This window comes from Parus major, chromosome 4, assembly GCF_001522545.3.
Source record: "Parus major isolate Abel chromosome 4, Parus_major1.1, whole genome shotgun sequence".
Lineage (NCBI taxonomy): Eukaryota > Metazoa > Chordata > Aves > Passeriformes > Paridae > Parus > Parus major.
This window is the reverse complement of record NC_031771.1, coordinates 13,691,787-13,711,987: the sequence shown is the minus strand read 5'-3', so window position 1 is coordinate 13,711,987 and position 20,201 is coordinate 13,691,787. Positions and strand designations below refer to the sequence as shown.

The window sequence follows — 20,201 nt, the reverse complement described above, 5'->3', positions numbered from 1 at the left end:
CGCCATCCCTGCCTTCATCCCGCCGCCTCCCTCTGCCGCAGGTTCCCGGTGGACGCCGCGCAGCGCCGCGAGTGGATCCGCGCCGTAAACCGCGTGGACCCGCGGAGCCGCCGGGCGTGGAGGCCCGGCCCCGGCGCCATTCTCTGCTCCCGACACTTCGCCGAAGGGGACTTCGAGCGCTACGGGCTGCGGCGGAAGCTGCGGCGGGGGGCCGTGCCCTCCCGCTTCCTCCCCTCGGTGCGGGCGGGTACCGGGCGCGCCCCCCGCTCCCCTCCGGGGGTGCCGCCGTGTGCCGTGACCTCCCCTTTCCTTCCCCCGCCAGGAGCCGCCGGGCGCCGGCCGCAGGCGGAGCAGGACCCCCGGCCGAGCGCTGAAGCAGGCGCTGCCCAGCCCGCCCGCCGGGGACCACAACTACAGCCTGCAGGGACAGCGGGCGGCCGAGCCGCGGCCGCCGCCGGACGCCCCGCGGCAGCAGCAGCAGCAGCAGCCGCCGGGCGCCGGGAGATGCGGCCCCGCGCACCGGCGCAGGACCGTGCCGAGCATCCTCAGGGAGCTGGCGGAGAAGCGGCAGCTCTCTGAGGAAATCGTGAGTTTGCTGCAGGCGCAGTTTTCAGGTACTGCCGGGGACGCTTGCTGAGGCAGAGTGCGCTCTCTCGCTCCGGTTTCATGTCTTTGCTTAACCCGTGCCAAGGAAGAGGTGAGGCACAGTGGTATCATTGCTGAGCCCTACACTTTGCGCCAGACTTCAGGACTGAGTTGTTCCAGAGGCCACGCTGTTGCCTTGTATTCTTGCAGTGCATTTGTGTCGTGCATCCCTCTGTTTCCAGCCATTTATTTGTTTCACTAAAGTTGACCTTTTGTGATTTCTTGAGCAGATTTGCCTCGAGAGTTGCACAGCTGGAGGCAGATGGCAGACTACTCTTCGGAAATGAGGCAATTTGCTTGTCTTCTCCATCTCTACCATATTAAGGCCTATGATTACCTACGGAAGATTCTTCCCCTCCCTCATCCTTACAGCCTGACAAAGCAAGTTTTTATTTATTCATTCATTCAGAATGTATTTCCAGGTATTCATGTAGAAATAGGTGTAACAGATCTTCCTGAAACTGCTTTGTTACTTCCCTGCATGGTCAGTACTTTCCTTGGCTTCCCACCACTAGGGCAGGAGAAGAGAAACTCAGACTAGGCGTGAAGGATTGCAGGGCTGCCTTCTTTGCCTTGCATGCCTCAGCCTGCTCTGCAGCTCTGGGCATGGCTGACCATGTCCTGAATGGTAAAAAGCGCTGCCTGTTGCTTCAGCTTTTCCAGAATCACGTCTCTTACTCACATCCTTGTTTTTTTGGTTTTTTTTTTATTTTTTCCAGCTGGCTGTCTAATAACGAGACTGCTGCAGGCTTCAGCAGTGACATTTTTATCCGGCTTCAGGAAAAGGTGGAGAGAGGAGATCAGGCCTACCGCTATTGCGCCGTGCTGGTACAGGACGTGTCCCTGCAGAAGCAGCAGGAGTGGGACCCACAGACCAAGAGGCTGACAGGCTTTGTTGACTTGGGAGCAGGCATCCTTGATGCTGACGAAGTACCACTGGCATCAGAAGCGATAATTCTCATGGCAGTTGGCATCTCAAGCCCTTGGACAGCTCCCCTTGGCTATTTCTTGGTGAACAGCACATCTGGCCACTTCCTGGCTCAGCTCCTTCGTCAGGCCATCAATAAGCTGAACAACATTGGGATCGTGGCCCTGGCTGTGACATCGGGTGCCTCCGCTTGCGGTGCTGAGACTGCCAGAGCTTTGGGGATCAGGATAGATCCCAAAAGGATTCAGTGCACTTTCCAGCATCCACCCGGTTCTGCTCACAGCATCGCATACTTCTTTGATGTTTGTCATGCCCTCCTGCTGATAAGGAATGCTCTGCAGTGCTTCCAGAAGGTAGAGTGGCTCGGTGACACCGTGTGGTGGCAGCAGGTGGTGGAGCTGGCAGCTTTGCGGGAGCAGAGGGTGTTGGAGCTGTGCAGTCCTGAGTCGGGCAGGGCTGGGAGTAAAGGGAGTTACCACCTGAAGGTCAACCTTGCTACCCTGCTGTTCAGCGAGGGTGTTGCTGAGGCACTGGAGCACCTCCAGAAGCTGGGCCTGGCCTCGTTTCAGAACTGCAGTGGGACTGTCAAGTTTGTGCGCCTGATGAGCTCTCTGTGCGATGTATTTTATGGAAGAAGTCCCTATGGAAAGGAGTCTTTGTTAGGTGGAAATTACACCAAAATAAGCAACCTCTTCGATGAGGCCAAGAGCTGCTTTGTCAACTTAACAGATGCTGTGGGGAGATATGTTATTAAGAGCAAACGCAAACTGGGATTTCTGAGCTTCTTGCTCAGTGCTGAAAGCCTCAAGTGGCTTTCCTCCAACTACACATGTCCAGAAGGGACTCCTTCCCACCACCTCCATACACATGCCTTTAGCCTGGACCTGCTGGAGCAGTTTCTCAGGGCCCTCCAGGAAGCCTGTGGCAACAGTGGCAGCCCTACCTGTGCTGTGTTCCAGGCTGCTTACCACAAGCTGCTGGCCAGCTGCAGCCTGGCACCTGTCTCACCACACAGCAGTGGCAGTTCCAGCCCCTGGGAGGTATCCCTGTCTCAGAGGAGAGCTTTGACTCTGGGCAGCATTCGTGCTCAGTATCACCCAGCTCCTGGGAGGACTCTGACCCCAGAGTACCCCTACAGTGCAGGCCTGCTTCTGCCCAGCTCTGCCCTGAGCAACGCGCTGACAGATCTGTCGCTGTACGCACAGAGCCTCACCTGCACTGCTGGCTGTGTGGCTGAGCAGTTGGCCTTGGACTTGCAATGTGAGGCTTGTCTTGCCTCTCTGTTTGAGGCAGATGAGAGCAGGCTAAGATGCAGGTCAGTGCTCTACATAAAAAAGTTAGGTGATGTGAGTCTGCCCTCGGCCTGTGTGCACCACATAACAAGCATTTCAGAACAAGTCCTAAACCAATATGTCAAAGTAGGAGGTGCCAACAAAAATACCAAGCTGTGGCACTTGTCTCTGGAACAGAAAGTCCTCCAGGAGCTTCTGGGAGAAAGCCCCCTCTTTCCCACCCTCACAAACCATTTATTTGAGGGGGAGCTGAGCATCAACAACCACTACACAATCTTAGTAAAGGAAATAACACGGTGTTACTTAAACATAAGAACAAACCCTGCCCAACACCTGAATTTGAAATACCCTTGCAAAAGGCACAAATTGAAGAGACTGAAGGGAAAGCATTTGTTTCCATCACCACTGGGTAGCTGTCAGTCAAGCCAAACCCACACATGGTCTAACTGAGTGGTTCCAAGGATGGCTGTTCCTTGCTGACATCTAGGCAACACATGAGGAAACAATGCTGGCAAAACTAGCCTTGATAAGTAGTGATGTTTTGGTCCACTGCAAGTCCCCTAACCAGAGCTTAACTAAGGAAGGAACTTTATCCCATCCCCTGTTCCTTCTAGCAATCCAGCAAAGCAGCCATGTATTTCATGAAACTTGCGTGGCAGCTCAGGATGAGCAAGGGTTGCTCAAGGTGCCTGGGGCAGTGGTAGGAGACTCTGCAGTGTCCCTGGAAGTGCTGGGTGGCTTTAGCACTGTGAGTGCTCTTGGCAGAAGGAAACTGATAGGTGATGGGGTTGCAGGGGAATCACATGCACTGGCACTTTGATTTCACCAAAAAGTTGTGCTTTATAGAAGCTGGGAGCGAGAAATCTTGCAGAGCTTCTACTTAAGTAGGAAAATAAAGATGTGAAAAGAACATGTCACCTTTCCAACATGTCTCATCAAACAGCTAAAGATGCTGGTCAAGTCTAGATCATCTGGATCAGTGCTGAGCCTGTGATCAGATCGTTGTGTCCAGTGGCATCTAGGAGCACCAGTACTCTCCAGGGGCAGGAATACATGGGTGTGCTGCAGCAGGGCAAAGCATTTGAGTTCCTATTTCACAGCCCCAACCTCCCAGGGCTGGCCTGTGTCCTGCAGCCCAGCGCACATGGCACCCACCTTTCAATGTTCCCACTGATGACTTGAACCATAGCTCTGATGCCATCAAGTAGGACAGGCTTCTTCAGTTAATTCATTTTCAGGACAAGGAAGCTGCCTCCAGTGCTTTGCCTGGAATAGCAAAGGTGGAACTGCTGCTAAGGGGTTTCCCTTTGCCATGCAGAACAGGAGTTGCATGCATAGAGATGAAAGGCAACTAATTCCCACAAAACCTGCTGTACAGTCACTTTCAAGATTCATGATGCCCAAAAATGGTGATCTGCTACATCCTAGGGCAGTAATAATATTAAAGGTACCATTTTGCCTACCAGCCACTTGACAAAACTGTCCCTGGTTGGTTTGGATTTCTCCTCCTTCCCTTAGTTCTGCACACAAGCTCCTCTGAGAGCAGCAGCACCACAGAAATTCATAGAATCACTGCTGGGAGGAACAAACTAAATCCTCTGGGCTTCTTTTTCCCCAATCCAAATATCTATGCAAAACATGTTGAAGCCATCACTGTTACAGAGCCATTCCAGCTACACGAGACTGCAGGAATCTATTCCCTCCCCTCTATATGTGATTTTTGGAAAAACTGGCAAAATGCTGTTGAAATCCCAGTGACAGATTGGTTGCAATCCTGTAATGTTGGAACACTTGTATTACCTCCACGTCCTGCTCTAAGATGAGTAGTTACAAACTGTGCCATGGACTGCTGTGCATGACAGCACACCAATAGCCAAGGAATATTTACTTATCACTGGTAGCATTTGGTCTCACTGAAAATCCAAGTCAGTACTTCCATCAGAAGTGGACCTGGTGTTAACAATTTATTTTGATATTTCAGTGGCAAACCTTCTGTGTATATTTGTCAGTGCTGAAGAAAAGGAATGCAAAAAAAATCGTATTTACAGAATAGTATAAATGTTTATTTTTTGTGATTTATCTGACTGTTTTATTTGTACAATATAGAAAAGTGTATTCTTTGAATAGGTCTTGTAAATATAAATTTAATTTTCTACTTTTGGATGTAAACAGAACTATAAAATGAACCCTTGCCCCGTTCCCAATTATTTTTACGTAACTGGATGAACCTGACTGTTAATCTTGTCCAGCAGTTTGATGCAAATGGCTAAGGAAGTACATAAACCAATTAATACACTCTACACCAGGGAGAAGGGAGAGAGGAATCCAAGCTTAATATTTGAGAAAGCTTGTTCAAAACAAAATAGAAGAACTAAGAGCATTTGATTGCACCTTCAAATCTTTACAAGCAAAATATTCTCCAGCAATGCCATCATACATAATTACAACTGTAATCTAAATTTCACAAGTGCTTTTGCACACTGTATATAAATACACATCACAAAAGGTGCAATTTAGAGTAAGACACTGAATATATACAAAATAAACACAGATTGAAGTCTAAACAAAAGGCATATTGCAATCTGTTTGAAAAATAACGTAAGTAGGTATTACTTTATTCACTTACACTAATTTACATTTATACAAATCTTACTGGACTATATTAGGTCACTAGAAGGGAACGGAATATCCGTACTATCTACAGGTAAAGTTACTGTACTGATTTTTTAGTAAATCCAAGTCCTAATCATGAAAAAACATGGCATTTACTTACACGAGAGGTGGATTCCCTTTTCAGAGATTTGCACAAACATTGCTATTTATGCTCAGGGAGATGTCCTTAGCAGACAGAGCCCTTCCGACAGTGACTGGCAGGTCACACCTGGTCTGTGAGCCCACCACTGCTGCTGGCTGCCTCCCAGGCATTTCAAGGAGGCACCAGAGAAGGGTCAAGGGCCTTCTGCTCAGTGCACAGGGCTGGGAGTGAAGCATCCTCCCACCCTATTGCCTTGACACACACACACACAGGCACATATCTCTGCTGCTGGTGTGCCTAGCCCCTACCTCTCCCCAGCTGGCCCTGCTAGGAAACATGGAGAAAGAGCTCTGCTGCATTTCTCTGTATTTACAGTCTTATAGAAGGAATACAAAATCCCTTTTGGAAAAAACATAGCTAGTTCAGGCTGCAGTGAGACAGGTAATAAAAACGCCTGTGATTAAACATGATTAATGGATATTCATGATAGGTAAGTAAACTACCAGGTTAATTCGGCAAATGTGTTCCACTATCAAAAATGTGATCTGAGATTGCCTGTAACAAATACTGAAAAAAATCCCCTGTCTTAGTCTATACTCAGCTATAGCTGATTGCCCCCCCATTTAGTGTAAAAGGATCTGTGTCTGTTTTTGTAGCAATCCTGATTCTGTGCTAGTACTTCCTCTGATCACAGCTCTCACAATTATTCTAAACGACACTAAAAGAGCCCTTACGCCAAATAAATTGCCAACATGGAGAGAAGCAGCATCCTGAATACCCACAGCCAGGCTGAACATGATCCCTACCTACATTTGCAAGTCAATTCAGGTGCAGATTGTACATCTCCCATGACTTCAGCTTCTCAGGCCTAAACACTTTTCCAGGGTTACAGCTCGATCCTAGAAAACACAACAGACTGCACAGCCCTACCTCCAGTGAGGGATTAGGCTGCTGCAGACCTCTGAAAAACCAAGCTTCACCTAAACATCAGCATCAATCTGCTACACACTTAGGTAACACTACACTGGGCAGACAGTTCAGCATTGTGGTGTGGCTGCTTTTCCTCACTTTCAAGTCTTAGCCTTCAAGATCCAGCTTAAGAAACACCTGAGCACTCTGCCCCATTCCTATCAAAAATTCCCCATAATGCCATTCACCTCTATACTCCTTGGGCCCTGCTCTAGAAACATTCTCCATGACTTTCTCAGTGCTAAATCTGCAAGCAACCCCTCTGTATTATTGCCTATGTATCTCACAGTGCTCCATGCACTAAAGGGACATGCTGTGTCAGGTCCTAAATACAAGTACTAGCTTCCACTTAGATGCCTATTTCTACATATTTCCTTTCAGAATTATCTTGGACACGCTCCATATTACAGGCCTGTCAGCAAAAGCATGACCTAGCTGTTGACATCACCTGTGTTTTTCTGTATGCACAGTGATGCAAATCCATACACTGTAAATAATATATATTATAATAATTTATATATGCCCTTCAGACAATTATTCTGGGGAAAGGGGAAAACACATCTAATTTTTAAGAAACCCAGGGTAAAAGCTGTACATTGGGAAGAACTGACCTTTAGGCATTGTCTTACGTAGAAGAGGATTTAGCTAAGATTTAAAAAGCTCTACATCTTGTTATAAAAGAATTTCTTGTTTCAATCTTACATGGGTCAATTTACAACAAGCACCAAATTAACAAATATTATTAAATCCTTTATGCTAAACCAAAGTGTCCCTGTGCCTTAAGTGTTCTGTTCAGTCCGCTTCATTGTGGCTCATGTGCATGAGTCAGCAGTTCATGGCACAAGGGTCACCTTTGGACTTCCCTGCAGAGCTGATAACCCTCATCAGACAGCGACCAAACTCCTCCAGGATCATGCGCTCTGCTGCAGCTTTGGACTTGCCCGTCTTCTCCGCCTGCTCTGCCTGTGCCAGGAGGCATTCGCAGGTTGCATCGGCCACCTCCTTGGTGACAAACGTAAAGGGCAGCCTGAAACAAAGAAACAGCCACTTAGTGTCTGTAAAACCACACAAGGCACCTAACTCCAGGGCTGGACTAACTTTTTAGTCCAAGGACTGATGAGATTTCATCTGTCCCGTTGTTTCCCAGAGCCTTCAGATAGTGAAGAAGCCTCAGTAACAGCCAAATGAACCCCTACTGTTACAGGAACAAAATGTCCCATTCACCTGACTGCTCCCACCTCTACCTCTGAGCCTTACACAGACAAGGCTCAGAGATGACAGGGACATGCCTGTCACATCAAAAAGCTGTGTTAGAAACAACTCAAAGAGGGTGCAGCATTAACTTACTTCCCACCACCACTGCTGAGTGCTGGTGTTGGCCTTGTCAGCAAGTCTGAGATCTGGGAAGATAACTTGGTCTTCGCAGCAGTCTGCTGCTGGACCCTGACCTCTGCAGCATCTGCTAAATGCATCAATGTCTTTCGCTCCGGGCTTTCTTCAAAATTTTTACAGCCAATGCATTTGCATATGGAAGAACACATGATTTTTGCCTGAAAGAAACAAACAAAACATAAGAAACCTGTTGCAAGTTTGACTCTCCTTATGAGAAGCCACAACAAAAAGGAGATCCTATTTTACTCTCTTTAATCCTATTTTAATCAGACTCCCAAGTAGCAGTCCTTTCTCTAAACTCTTGTCTTCCCAGAATGTATACTTGAATCAAATCATAGAATCATAGAGCATAGAATATAAGTAAGTGGTTTCCCACTCATCCCTTTCTTCATCAGTCTCCAGTGGAATTTACACAGCTGAGTTTTGAGAAATGTCAGTCTACACTGTCTCTACATCCACAGACTGATCAGTTAGCAGATGAAGTAACAACAACTTTTGCTTTTGAATTCCACAGACACATTCTATCCCACGGCATCTGTGGGATTCTGCTTCAACTCGTCCTAGGGATTTGGTGCAGTAGATTTCTTTAGGAAATGGTGCTATTCAGCAAAAAACAAATCCAAGCCTAAGTTCAAAGTTGCTAAATTGTTTAAAATTAAAATAACAGAACAGCAGCAACCAACTTTTCCATGCACATACATGGCTTTCTATGTCCAAGCTTCTAGGAGAAGAGGTAACATTATAGGAATAGAAGCAAACAGAAGAGAAAACATTATAGCCATACAACAAAGAGACAAAGCAAATGAGAGAAGTCACTACACTAAAGGGAAAAAGATACTAATTTTCAAATGAGATAATGCTTCGTACCTCGTAACACTCGCAGTAGTTTTTGAGGCATCCCGAGCGCTTACAGTTACACCCTTTGCTGTGCCTCCGATCTGATTCTCCTTCCTTTCCTTTCCCTATTTTGGGCTTGAAGGCTTCAGGGTTTCTGTCGAGGCAGGCCTGTCAATGCAGACCCAAAGGGTCAGTCATTGCATGCAGGGAGCAGAATTTAGAGGTGCAATAAAAGAACTTAAGCCTTGCACATGTGGGAGGGGATCAGAGCATTATACTCCCACTCCGGAGCTTCAGAAAAAAGAAGCTAAATGACTTAGATCCCAGGGGGCAAGGGAAGAGGCCCCTCACCTTTATTGCTTTTTGCCTATCGTTCTCATGGTCCAGGTTGTTATAACAATTTGTACAGTTGCAGTTATTGCAGAATTCACCATTTGCAAAACAGTCACAATACCTGAAACAGAAGATGCAGAAGGCATTTGTAAATGTTGACCATCACATTGGTGTGTGAGTACTGACTCACACACTGCAGTAGCAGAAGTTCCTACTCCAGGACCAATATGGATAATGCTCAACTCCACACGTACAAGCAGTACCAGCCTCACCACAGAACCAAAATCCTCTGGTGCAGGTCTAGCTGCTGTCTAAAGACACAGATGGAGTTCAAGGGTGTCCACCTGAGCTCATCACATAGCACAGGTCCCCCAAGCAGTAAGAGAAGCTAATGAAACGTTTTCTGAGGGCGACTCTTGGGTCACCCACATATTGAGGGCCAGTCTGCTGCAGCCACCTCACAGCCAGCTCTGACCCAGACAGTTCAAGTCAGCCCTCAGGTGTCCTCACACAGCTGAAACAAAAGGCAAACAATTGGAGTGACAGTTAACAGGCAAACTAATCCAGCAAGAACCTTTTATTTTTTTTTTTTGTTAATTTTGCCCTTAAGTTGGGATGGAAGAATAGAAATGTAGTAACAATTGGTACATCTTGGGCTTTGAAGCACTGGTAACCAGGGGAAAGTTCAGAATGAGGATAAAGTTGACTTTAAAGAAGGACAAATACATGAACAAAAAGCAGCAAAACATGGACAGGTAAAGCCAATCACATTGCCATGCCTCTTATGTACCTCTGGTGCCTCCCATCAAGAACAGCATCTCACCAATCCACAGACTCACAGATCTGATACAAGGAAACACCACATTCATCCCCAGCTCAGACATAGCTTTAGGCCACAACAAACTCTGACTTGTTTCAAGGCTTCCAGGACCACCTCCACCTAATAGCTAAAAGCTGCTAAACCTCTTCACTTGCTTTTCAAATCCTGCTGGGGGTGTATGATCATTTTTTGGAGCCTAAATCCATTGTTAAACTGGCTTTCTGTGGCTTTCCCAGCCTAGCAATACATAAACTAGATTAGGGTTGCCCTGGAGCCCACTGCAACCCTTCATCAGGTTGAACTGGATTTTGGAGATATTTAGCATCTTGAATTGTCCCAGGAACAAACTAAATCAAAAGCTTTTACAACCTGTAATAGCTCTGCTTTCTTTTTTAAAATTCAGTGGTAGCATTGTTCTGGTTTCAAAAAAAACCCAACAAAACAGTGCCAACATCAGGGCAGAACGTAAGTGAGCAAATAACTGAGTTGACTTCTAAGCAGAACAGGCTATGTGCCTGCCTTCCATGGGCATTTGGGCAAAAATAAGTTCCCCTTCAGACAGAAAAAAGGTTTTACTAGTGAGAAAGCATCTGTGCCAGAGTGCATTAACCATGTGCTCTGTACCAGTGCCCAGAACACATAACATCAGTGATTTACAAGAACAGTTTGTTTCCTAACAGCATTCTGAAGGTGCGAAGTATTCCCAGTGATGCCATTACTCTCCCAGAATTTCTAGGACACATTCAGACACCAAAACCTAAACCCCTACACATCTAACATACATTGGGCACTGTGAGGTCAGTCATGTATGTAAGATATCTGAAAAACAGTTACACATCTTCCTGCTATGCAACAGACAAGTCTGAGACTAGGAAACACAGGGCACACCTCCCCATACAGAGGTGGGGTGCACTACACAGAAAGACACCCATACTTAGGAGTTTAAACACACTTCTTAACTTGGGTTCAGATGCCATTGCATCACTTCCCCCTCAAGTACCACACCCCTGATTTCCTCTTCATTGTCTAGGATTCAGGGAACCACAGATTAATTTCAGTATCTCCTCCCACTCCTGTCCCAAACATATCAGTAAGCTGACTGTGCCTCAAGCTGAAGAAACTCTCAGCTCCAAATGCTTTTGTGTCAAATTCTGATTAATACATGGCATGGAACATCAAAATATCTCACGGATAAGCAAGAGGCAGACCTATCAGTGAAGAACCACTTGTCTATTCAATCCTTTAACAAAAGATACACAGCCTGATTTTTCTGAAGTATTTGATTCAGCATGGTAGTACTGATGCACTTCACCAAAGTATAGGAAATGTCCATGAATGATACCATGAGATAACATTTCACTCATGGTACCAACAAGGCATCCAGAGCTCCTGAGTGGAACTGGCTTCACCATGAAATATGTTACATGATGCAAAATTAGATATTTTTAAATGTTATGGTCCATATAGCTCACAGGAGTTGCAAAATTACACAGGCTCTGCAACATCTCCACCAATATCCACCTTAAATCAGCATCTAGATGTAAAATTTCTGATATACTTAAAACCATTATATTCTGATACTTGGTGCATGTTTGTGTTGCCAAAAATAAGGCTTAAAAGACAAAAACTGTACCAATCTGTACTTACAATTTCAAACACAGAGACTTAGTACAATTGCAAGGCTTCCTGGGGCGGTTTGCAGACTCAGAAGAAATTATTCTGTAGGGGGAAAAAGGCATTTATATACGCACAGTTTTATCAGTTTCTTCTTATTTCAAATTCACGTAAACAGCTCATAATAAAAACTTTGAAAAAAATCTTTATATTCCCCTTGCATTAGGTTTTTGGCTGACTGTGTTTAAGTAACTATTATAAATAGTGCCTTTCCGACCTAGAAAGAGATGGATTATTTGCTGCCAATTTGGATGCTTGCCTGAAGTAGAAATTAGGCTTTAAAGCTAGAAGAAGCATAACTAAAAAACTGGAGTCAGGGAAACCTTCCCCAGAATCCCTTCAAGTGCAGTGGGACCAGATCCAATCAGAATTCACACAACATGATTGTGCCTTTTCTTTTGTTCTGCTTGGAATTAAAAAAATCCCAGAAAACAAAAAATACTCCCTCGGGAATAATTGGAAAGCAAGCCAAATCATGGTATTCAGTTTTCAGATAAATTTTATAGCAGACACAGTCTTTAACTGCTCCTAAAACTTGGATTTTGTGACAGTAATCGCTTCTGATGAGATTTGTTCCGTCCCTATCCAGCAATTTCTGCACGTAATACGAGGGAGATTAAATCAAACCCGTTCATTTGAATAACTGCATCTGGATTTGGGATTAGTTTGCATCAGTTGAGGTTGCAGCAACAAAAAGCACCTTCATGTTCACAATTTCCAGCAAACAGTAACACAAAAGGACTTTGCAGAACAGCTAAGCCTGCTGTATTGGCAAAGAGAAAATAATATATGCTAGCTGTTGTTTTCATCCTTAAAGAAAAATGCCAAGGCTGAAAAAACCCAAAGCCTCCTATCAGGATCCATTTTGCTGTTTGGCTGAATTTCTGCATGTGTTAAGTATCTAGCTTATATGTTGTCCAGAACCTCTTTGCAGCAATGTTGAGAAACAGTTGAGGCCTGTAGCTCACCGGTGCTGCTGCAAACAAAAAATGAGCAACAGGGAGCTTTCAGGTCAACTTCCTGCTACATGAGTTCAAAAAACAGAAAGGAAAACACAGCTTTGATCAAGAGACTGGCTCAAATGTCAGAGAGATTCATATCCTTCAGTCAGAGGTAATAACCACACCACAGCACACTTGAGTGTCTTGGATAATTCCCCAAACCATATTCCAAGACCTCATGTTTATTCAAGCAGCCTATTTTACAGGTTTTGGGATTTTTTAATCTAAACTCTTACCCGTTAAATGGCAGCCGTGCCTGGGACTGGACACTGGATGTCCCTGTGAAGCCAGTGTTGCTCGCTATAGATACATAGGATGACTGTTGTAGCTAACAAAACAAAAAGGTTAATGCCTGACATGAAAGAAATCATACACAAGAGGATGTGTGGCTGATCTTTAAATTAGCTTTCCAGATATTGCTATAAAATGAACTTGCTTCTAAGAACACTTATAGAACTTGGACCAGGTGGCAACTTCCTGCCTCTATACTCAGCATAAAAATATTATTTTAGATTATATTTTTTGTTGTTTATTACAGTGTCTAGACCCATACAGATGACAGGGATAACACACAGAAATGTTCAGACCACAAACAGTTCCTGCTCCTAAAAACATGTTCATTTCCCCCTTAATAGAGCAGAATCACTTCCTGCACAAATTTGTAGCTTCCTTTATATACAAGCCACTTACTATGAAATTAAGCAAAATGGTTTGCATTCCAACTCCTCTGCACACCTGAACCCACCATTTATTCTTTATATTAAAAAAAAAAAAATCTCATCAGAACCTGCCAAACAACACTGCTCTGGGCTACCTTCTTTAGCATTACCTACAAGCAGCTTTTTGCTCCTGCTGGAACAGGTTCTGGGGACATATTGGCACATAGCAAAACGTAGACCTACTGGGGCCAGGCAAACAGGGATAGGTTGTGACTGGAACACAAACCTCAGAGGACAGGTCCAACAGAGGCTAGTTTTAAAGTAAAATTTGCAGAACTACACTGGAAGGACACAGTAACAATCTTCAGGGCCAAACTGCAACTGTGACAAAACCGAAATGCAACCAGAAACCAGTCTGGTACCAGTAAGGCCAAGGGCTACCAGAGCCTTTGTTTCTACAAACTTCAGACTTCAGCAGAACATTTAATTCATTCCCCTTTTCATCCCGAACATTGGTCAGATCTTGGCAAAGAGCAAAAATCCAATCCCAAGGCCTCAGCTGGAGTGACTGCTACCACCTGCTTCTGACCCCTGGCAATGTGCTTAGCATTAACTAACACCACTTTATAACAAAGACAGCCATACTCTGTGACCAAGCAGGTCACATATATGCTCCCTTTCTCCTCATCATCAGGCCCTGAAGGTCCTGTGAACCAAGCAAACAAACCAATAGGATTTCTTCTTCCCCTTACTACAGGTTTCAGGACTCCTGGGCACCAGGGCAATTACTCTGCTCCTTACTGGCCATGGAGGACTCAGGCACTCAGACAACCAGGTGGTAGTGACCGTCACAGAACAGGGAAGTGTAACAGCACACAGAGCAGTTATAAAATCAAGCTGTTCCAAGTCCTAAGTGATGAACCTGGACTGGAACTGCTGCTGGACACTGAGCCCTGTGACTGCCAGTGGCCAAGGTCACCTTCACTGACACCTGCTTCCTCCAAGGACCAAGTAACTTGTACTCTTTCATATGATTTTCAAGTCTAGGTTATGATTGTTAAAGTGATGAAGCAAACTGCATATCAAGATCTGACCCAATATGCAGAGGGTCTAGGTGATTAGAAATTCCAAGTTGAGATCTAGGTGATTCAAATAAGTTGGCATTATAAATTCTGTACTACGCTACTCAGAACTGTACTACACTGATTCTGCTTATAGAAATGCTGTGCTATTATGCTAATAAAAACTCCTCTTGAGAAAACAAAGCTTTAACTGTAACTATGATTGTAATTAAAGTGCCATTGTCTTTCTGCCAAGGGTCCCTAAAAGAAACTGTTGCCTCAGTGTCAGATGACAGTAACAGTGCAGGAGCCTTTAAGAGAAAGGCAGAATGTTCCATAAGAGCAGCATTTGCTAACCATCTCTGGGACAGGCCATACCTGTGTGACATACTGAGCTGGAAGGACTGCATAGCCAACATTTCCTGTGCCAGGGGCTGGTGCCAGCACAGTGCCTGGCGGGAGGTTGGTGAGGTTGGGCTGGATCTGTGGCAGTGGAGTGGCTGGCATGATAAGTCTTTGTTGGGGCTGACTAGTAGTGACTATTTGAGAAGCTGAGTTGATTGGCTTGGGCACCACCTGAAAAGAAAAGAGCTCTTTATTAAATCAGTGTTTCAGTCATTCAGAACACACTTTTATTAGCAGAACATTTCTTCACAGAGTTGAAAGCAGACATTTTTTCTGTCCAGCCAAAACAGGTTAGGAATATTACATGACTTGAACTTAACTCACCTGTTTCACAGTCTGTGCTGGTACTATGGGAACTGACATACGCACTGGGGTTGCGTTCACCACCACGGGCTTCGCTGGTGTCAAGAAACAACATCATATGAATGTGTATTAGTCACTCCAAGTCCACAGTTCAGCCCTTCAGACTTTCACACATGCATAACACAAAGGTACTTAACACTGTAACTTATGGCATGCAACGCTTGGGTCCAGACAACACCTTTACAAACAGGTATTTGGCCCAGGAGTGTGTGCACACATTTTACAGCAATGGCTTAATAAACCAGCCAGGGTGCAGACCTCCTCTGGACACTGGATTTCCCTTACATCCCTTTTCCCTTTGAAATCTTTTATTCTATCACTGCTCTGGAAAGCATGGACAGAAACCAGCAAAAACACCTGGCACGTCTAAAGCAATTTACATGGAAGGATCTTCATGTTACAGAGTTTTGTCAATATGCTTGTGGGCTGTCCTACCATCATGCTCTTCATATAGAGGAGATGAGAGAGGCCATGAATCACCCACAAATCTAGTAAACTAGGGAAAAGCAACCTAAAACGCTCCCAGGATTCAGGCCCAACTACAGAGCAATTTGACACAAAGGAGCATTTTCACATAGAAACCAGAGGTAGCAGCAGAATATGGAATTAACATAAAAAAGTCTTACCACAAACCAAGTACATCTGGCAGTCTTCACACATGTCTGTTGTGTACACATTTTAATCGTTACAGAACAAACACGAAAGATAAACCCAAGAGAGGCTTCAGACAATATGTTACCACCAGCACTTACCCTGTTGCAGAGGCTGAGTACTCGTACTGGGATTTTGACTGGCAGATTGGGTTGAACTACTGGCTGTTGTGGCAGTAACGAGTCTGACATAATGGAACTTGCTTCCAGGGACCTGAATCTGCTGAACATTGGGTGCAGTTGCCAAGGGAATAATTGTCTTATATTGAGATGTACCCACTCCTCCTACAGTAATGGTCTGCACTGCTGATTTCACAGCCTGTTAAGCCAACACAGACAGCACGAGTTACTTGTACAAAGGCAGAAAGAACATCAGCATGTTTATTTCTCAATTTGTTAGTGAGCAACTCTAGCATACCACTTGTACCCTTGAGAGGGAAGACAGTTACCCCACTTTTGCTTTCTAAAGTAGAACAGATGTAAAGGGAATAAATGCCTCTCAACAGCTAAGAGTAAACTCAGTTCCATTTTCAGTGCTCTACACCAAACAACAGAGTAAACTAGTATTTACATGAGTAGGGTGACTCAGTCCACAAGATACAACATCTGCCAAAATTATTTAAGGTAACTACAGAGAACATGGCTTAGTTTCTTTTCCACAATCAAACAAACAAACAGCAATATTCCTACTATTAAAAGCACACAGTAAGAACTTGCAGAACAGTTCGTGCTGCGTGTGTACAGGTATGTCCTGTTAAGATAGTTTGTGATTAAACCACAGAAATCACTGTGCAACCCTTAAGAGGAAAAGGGAACAGAATCCATAAACCGATGGACATCAGAAAGAGTACAAGCTGAGAAATGAAAGAAGCAAGAACAATGAGGAGAAGCAAAACAAATTCATTAAGAAAAAAGGCAAAATGCTGAAAGAAAGGGAGCTCAGCAGACCTGTGCTACCTTACAGCTGAAGTATCAGTATACCTGGAATTTGCAAAAGTTCATCTTTCCAACTTTTCTCAAACTACAAACTAATAACAAGAAAATTTTATTTCATTTATACACTTTCATAAGTCAACTAGTTTGATAATAGCCTCTTTTCCCAGACTTACTTAACCTCAAACCTTGATTTCTTCCTTTTTCCATTTTTTAGAGCTCAGCTTTTTATTCTCAGTATCTTTCACTACTGCTATTAAGCATATTGTCCTTGACATCAAGTTTAAGTACTACATTTGGTTGACAGTAGGATGTGAATTCTTATGGAAACATTTTCTCAGCTGCCCAGCTTTCAGCAACTACACAAATGAAATCTCAGTTTGCATGCATTTTACTAGAAACACAACCCTGGTCTTCTAAAAGATTTTTCTTGGGATTTTTTTATTTTTCTTAAGATGCTGAAACCATAACAAACCAGAATATCTAAATAAGCACTATGTGCAAGCACAATCACAGACATTATCAAAGTGAGACCAGACCTGTTCTCTCTAGCACACAAATGAGCAGCTGCTATCCAAGGACAACTGGGAAAACTAAAATTCAAGGGACAATTCTTCTAAAGGCATGTTCTTGAGTCCAGTGAAGACAGGTGAGGCCCTTGTGTTGCGTCAGATAGATTTGCATCGGAACTCCCACAGACATCTCCGTTTCCTCACTTAGGGCGGTTGAATTAGAGAGACTTAACCTTTTAACAACTATTCCCAAAGACAGTTTTCCTGGGGGAAAAAAGTTCAAATCTCTATGGTGTTCATATTCTCATATCATCATTCCAATTATCTCCTGTATCAGTAAGATAAGAGACTGGGAAAATCTGTCTGAATCTCTGGTCTCATGCTGTACGTGTGTGTCCACTTCCAGCTATATCTATACTCTGGATATATTTACACCCATACACATCCCTTCATGTTTACCACAACAAGAGTACAAATATTATGATAGAAAAAGATTTACCTAAGATAACAAAAGAGGAAAACAGCAAAAACTGTCAAATGTCAATTTTGTCTTGTGACTAATTAATGCAAAACTATTTATAAAAGCTATTATGGAAAACCCCATTTTTCTAGAAATGACATATAGGAAATAAATAATTTCTGGTTCTGTGGGCTGCAGACCAGATCTCTAGAGAAGGAATATGAACTCCACTGCTGCAAACCTCAGAAATACCTGGAAAGCAGCCCTAGGCAGTGGCATAGCAACATTGGCAGAAGAAAGAGAACCACCCGAAGAACTCCACCTTGTGTGACTTGGGAGATTCAGTACACAGAAACAAGGATTTGCATCAAGTGGGGCCTTCCAGGTTGGAAAGCTGCTTTCTAACAGCATACCCTTGTATGGGCTTGCAATGGTTTGCACACTTCAGCTGAAGAAGTACACACTCCTCGGGGCAATACTTGAGCCAATTCCTAAGCAATCCCAAGAACACTGTCCGATGGACCACTGCCAACCCATGGTCCAACACTCCAGTCTCCAGCAAGCAATGACACAGACACACCAGAAGACAAAGGAAAGTCAGTCTGTACCTGGGTGGTTGTGTGGTTGACTATAGCCTTCCCAGGGGAGGAGGGTGCTGACTGCTGCACTGTGAGGATCTGCTGTCCTAACGCTACATTCAGTGGGACGCCCACCGTCTTCTGGGGGGAGTTGGGAGGCTGGGAGGCCACTGACACCACTGTTAGCTGCTTGGCAAAACAAAAAGCAGTTTAAACCTCTGTGCAGAATACAGGACCCTGTACACATACATCCCCTCCTCAGGACAGTACAGCTCTCCACCAGAACAGAGCTCTCTCTGTGAATAAGGGCGCTGCATTTAACCTCAACTCACACAGGTTCAGCTGTAACAACACCAAATAGAGCCCTTAGGAACTTGAAGGCATCACTGGTTTCCAGCACCAAAAGGCTTCTGCAGAAACCTAGCACAGCACCTGGGTGGGAGTGAGGGGTTGTCTTTTCATTTGTTTTGTTGGGGTTTTTTTAAGGAAATTATCCCATTGAAGCCTGAGCATTGTCAAGAGAGATGTTCTAAATGAAAAGGGTTATAATTGACACAATGGCTATTTCATCATAAATAGGAATTTTAAAGAAAAGCTGCTCAAAAGACAAGACAATTCTCACCTCACACTACTGATTCAAAGTATAAGAAAATGAGTACTTTCAAATCTACACTGCAGTTTCCCACAGAGATACAGTTTTCTGACCACATTTCTGCAGAGTGCAGTGTTGGAACACTAGATAACCACACCCCTCTTCCAAGGCTGGTTTTCTACTTTCTGTTCTAAACTTGCTTATGTTTTAAGAAAAATCAGATACTTAGAATTACTTATCTTCAGTAAATTCAAGATGTAATCCCTAGAGTCTTTTCACACTCACTCCTAGTTAAAAAGAAATAACTTTAGAATAAAAATGAACTTCTTTATGTTGCTTCTCTTACTAATAATTGTCAAGTCCTTTGCTCCATCTGTATAACATTTTATCACTAAAGCACAGCCAAACTAAAATAATTCTTTATTCTTACATTGCTTTTTATACATGATATTTAGTTTGCTTGCACTGTGCAGCTTGTCCCCTATCTCCCTTTCTCCAGCAATATTCCTCTTCTCAAGACAATTATCAAATCTAAAACACAAGTGTCAGCCTGACCTGTGCCAATCTCCTGTTCTGTGTTTGTCAAGGACCACTGCAAATTCCATTTACTTCAGAAGTGATCAGGGAAGACTAAATTGCCTGTGCAGTAGCAGGCAATGGTTAATAAGTGCTGACCTATTAATATTATTGAGGTCTCCTCTTAAACAGCCTGTTGACGTTTTATGAAGGCATTAAAAATAGTTTGAGTGCTTGGCTAAGAGGGAACAGCTGCTCTCAGAATCGATGGTTAGGGAATGACAAGAAATGGCAGGAATGGGAAACTATGCAGTAATGCATATCTACTTAAAACCATAGTAAGGGAGCCAACTGAGAAAAAATCTAAATTAGGGCATTACCACAGAGCATTGTGATGCAAAATGGAGACTCTGGAGATATTTTTATGGACTCTGGAGATATGTTTATTATCTCTGGAGAGATAATAAAGAGCTTGTAGCAAAGATACAGAGAGCTCCATTCAGACCACTGTGCAGGAGGGATAGAAGGCTGCAGCCAGAACAGGTCCTTACCTTATTGGGGGATTTGAGTGGTGAGATAGCTATTTTATTCGGTGTCTGTTGTGTTGTTGTACTCAAAGATGATCCAATGACTCCGCTCTCAGAGATCGTTATTGTCTTTGGTGGTGTCCCTGGAGCAGACTGTGAAAAAACCCTACCTATAAACAATGAAGATACCATCAGCTCCAGTTATCCCTGGTCACAGTAACTTTTAAAGCCAAGTTTTCCCTGCCATTTGTGCAATTCATCCCTACTTCTGAGAGTGTACAACCTGACAGGAAGGACAC

At 44.1% G+C, this 20,201-nt stretch overlaps 2 protein-coding genes across 4 annotated transcripts in view; one reads left to right on the top strand and one right to left on the bottom strand.

Moving 5' to 3' along the window:
- The first annotated feature begins 6 nt into the window (after positions 1-6).
- Positions 7-5,020, top strand: THAP9 (THAP domain containing 9). Its single transcript, XM_015625056.1, has 4 exons — positions 7-237; positions 323-614; positions 876-1,026; positions 1,365-5,020. Exons 3-4 carry the CDS (start codon positions 908-910, stop codon positions 3,313-3,315), a joined length of 2,070 nt encoding a protein of 689 aa, XP_015480542.1. The 5' UTR covers positions 7-237; positions 323-614; positions 876-907; the 3' UTR covers positions 3,316-5,020.
- Positions 4,907-20,201, bottom strand: part of LIN54 (lin-54 DREAM MuvB core complex component) — a 40,060-nt gene continuing 24,765 nt past the window's right edge. The window contains exons 4-14 of one of the 3 annotated variants that reach the window (XM_015625053.3): positions 19,927-20,072; positions 18,298-18,453; positions 15,887-16,103; positions 15,096-15,169; positions 14,745-14,942; positions 12,883-12,974; positions 11,619-11,690; positions 9,170-9,272; positions 8,849-8,986; positions 7,937-8,139; positions 4,907-7,616 (exon numbers count right to left, since the gene is read on the bottom strand). In XM_015625053.3, the coding sequence (XP_015480539.1) occupies positions 7,415-7,616; positions 7,937-8,139; positions 8,849-8,986; positions 9,170-9,272; positions 11,619-11,690; positions 12,883-12,974; positions 14,745-14,942; positions 15,096-15,169; positions 15,887-16,103; positions 18,298-18,453; positions 19,927-20,072 (1,601 nt within the window). In that variant the 3' untranslated portion in view covers positions 4,907-7,414. The remainder of the gene's footprint in view (positions 7,617-7,936; positions 8,140-8,848; positions 8,987-9,169; positions 9,273-11,618; positions 11,691-12,882; positions 12,975-14,744; positions 14,943-15,095; positions 15,170-15,886; positions 16,104-18,297; positions 18,454-19,926; positions 20,073-20,201) is intronic. The other 2 variants (XM_015625054.3, XM_015625055.3) reach the window with 2 other exon arrangements.

Bases quoted from the DNA above. Each gene is read 5' to 3' on its own strand.
- THAP9 (XM_015625056.1), top strand. From the start codon at position 908: ATGGCAGACTACTCTTCGGAAATGAGGCAATTTGCTTGTCTTCTCCAT. The intron at 1,027-1,364 runs GCAAGTTTTTAT...TATTTTTTCCAG, and splicing joins CATCCTTACAGCCTGACAAA to CTGGCTGTCTAATAACGAGA.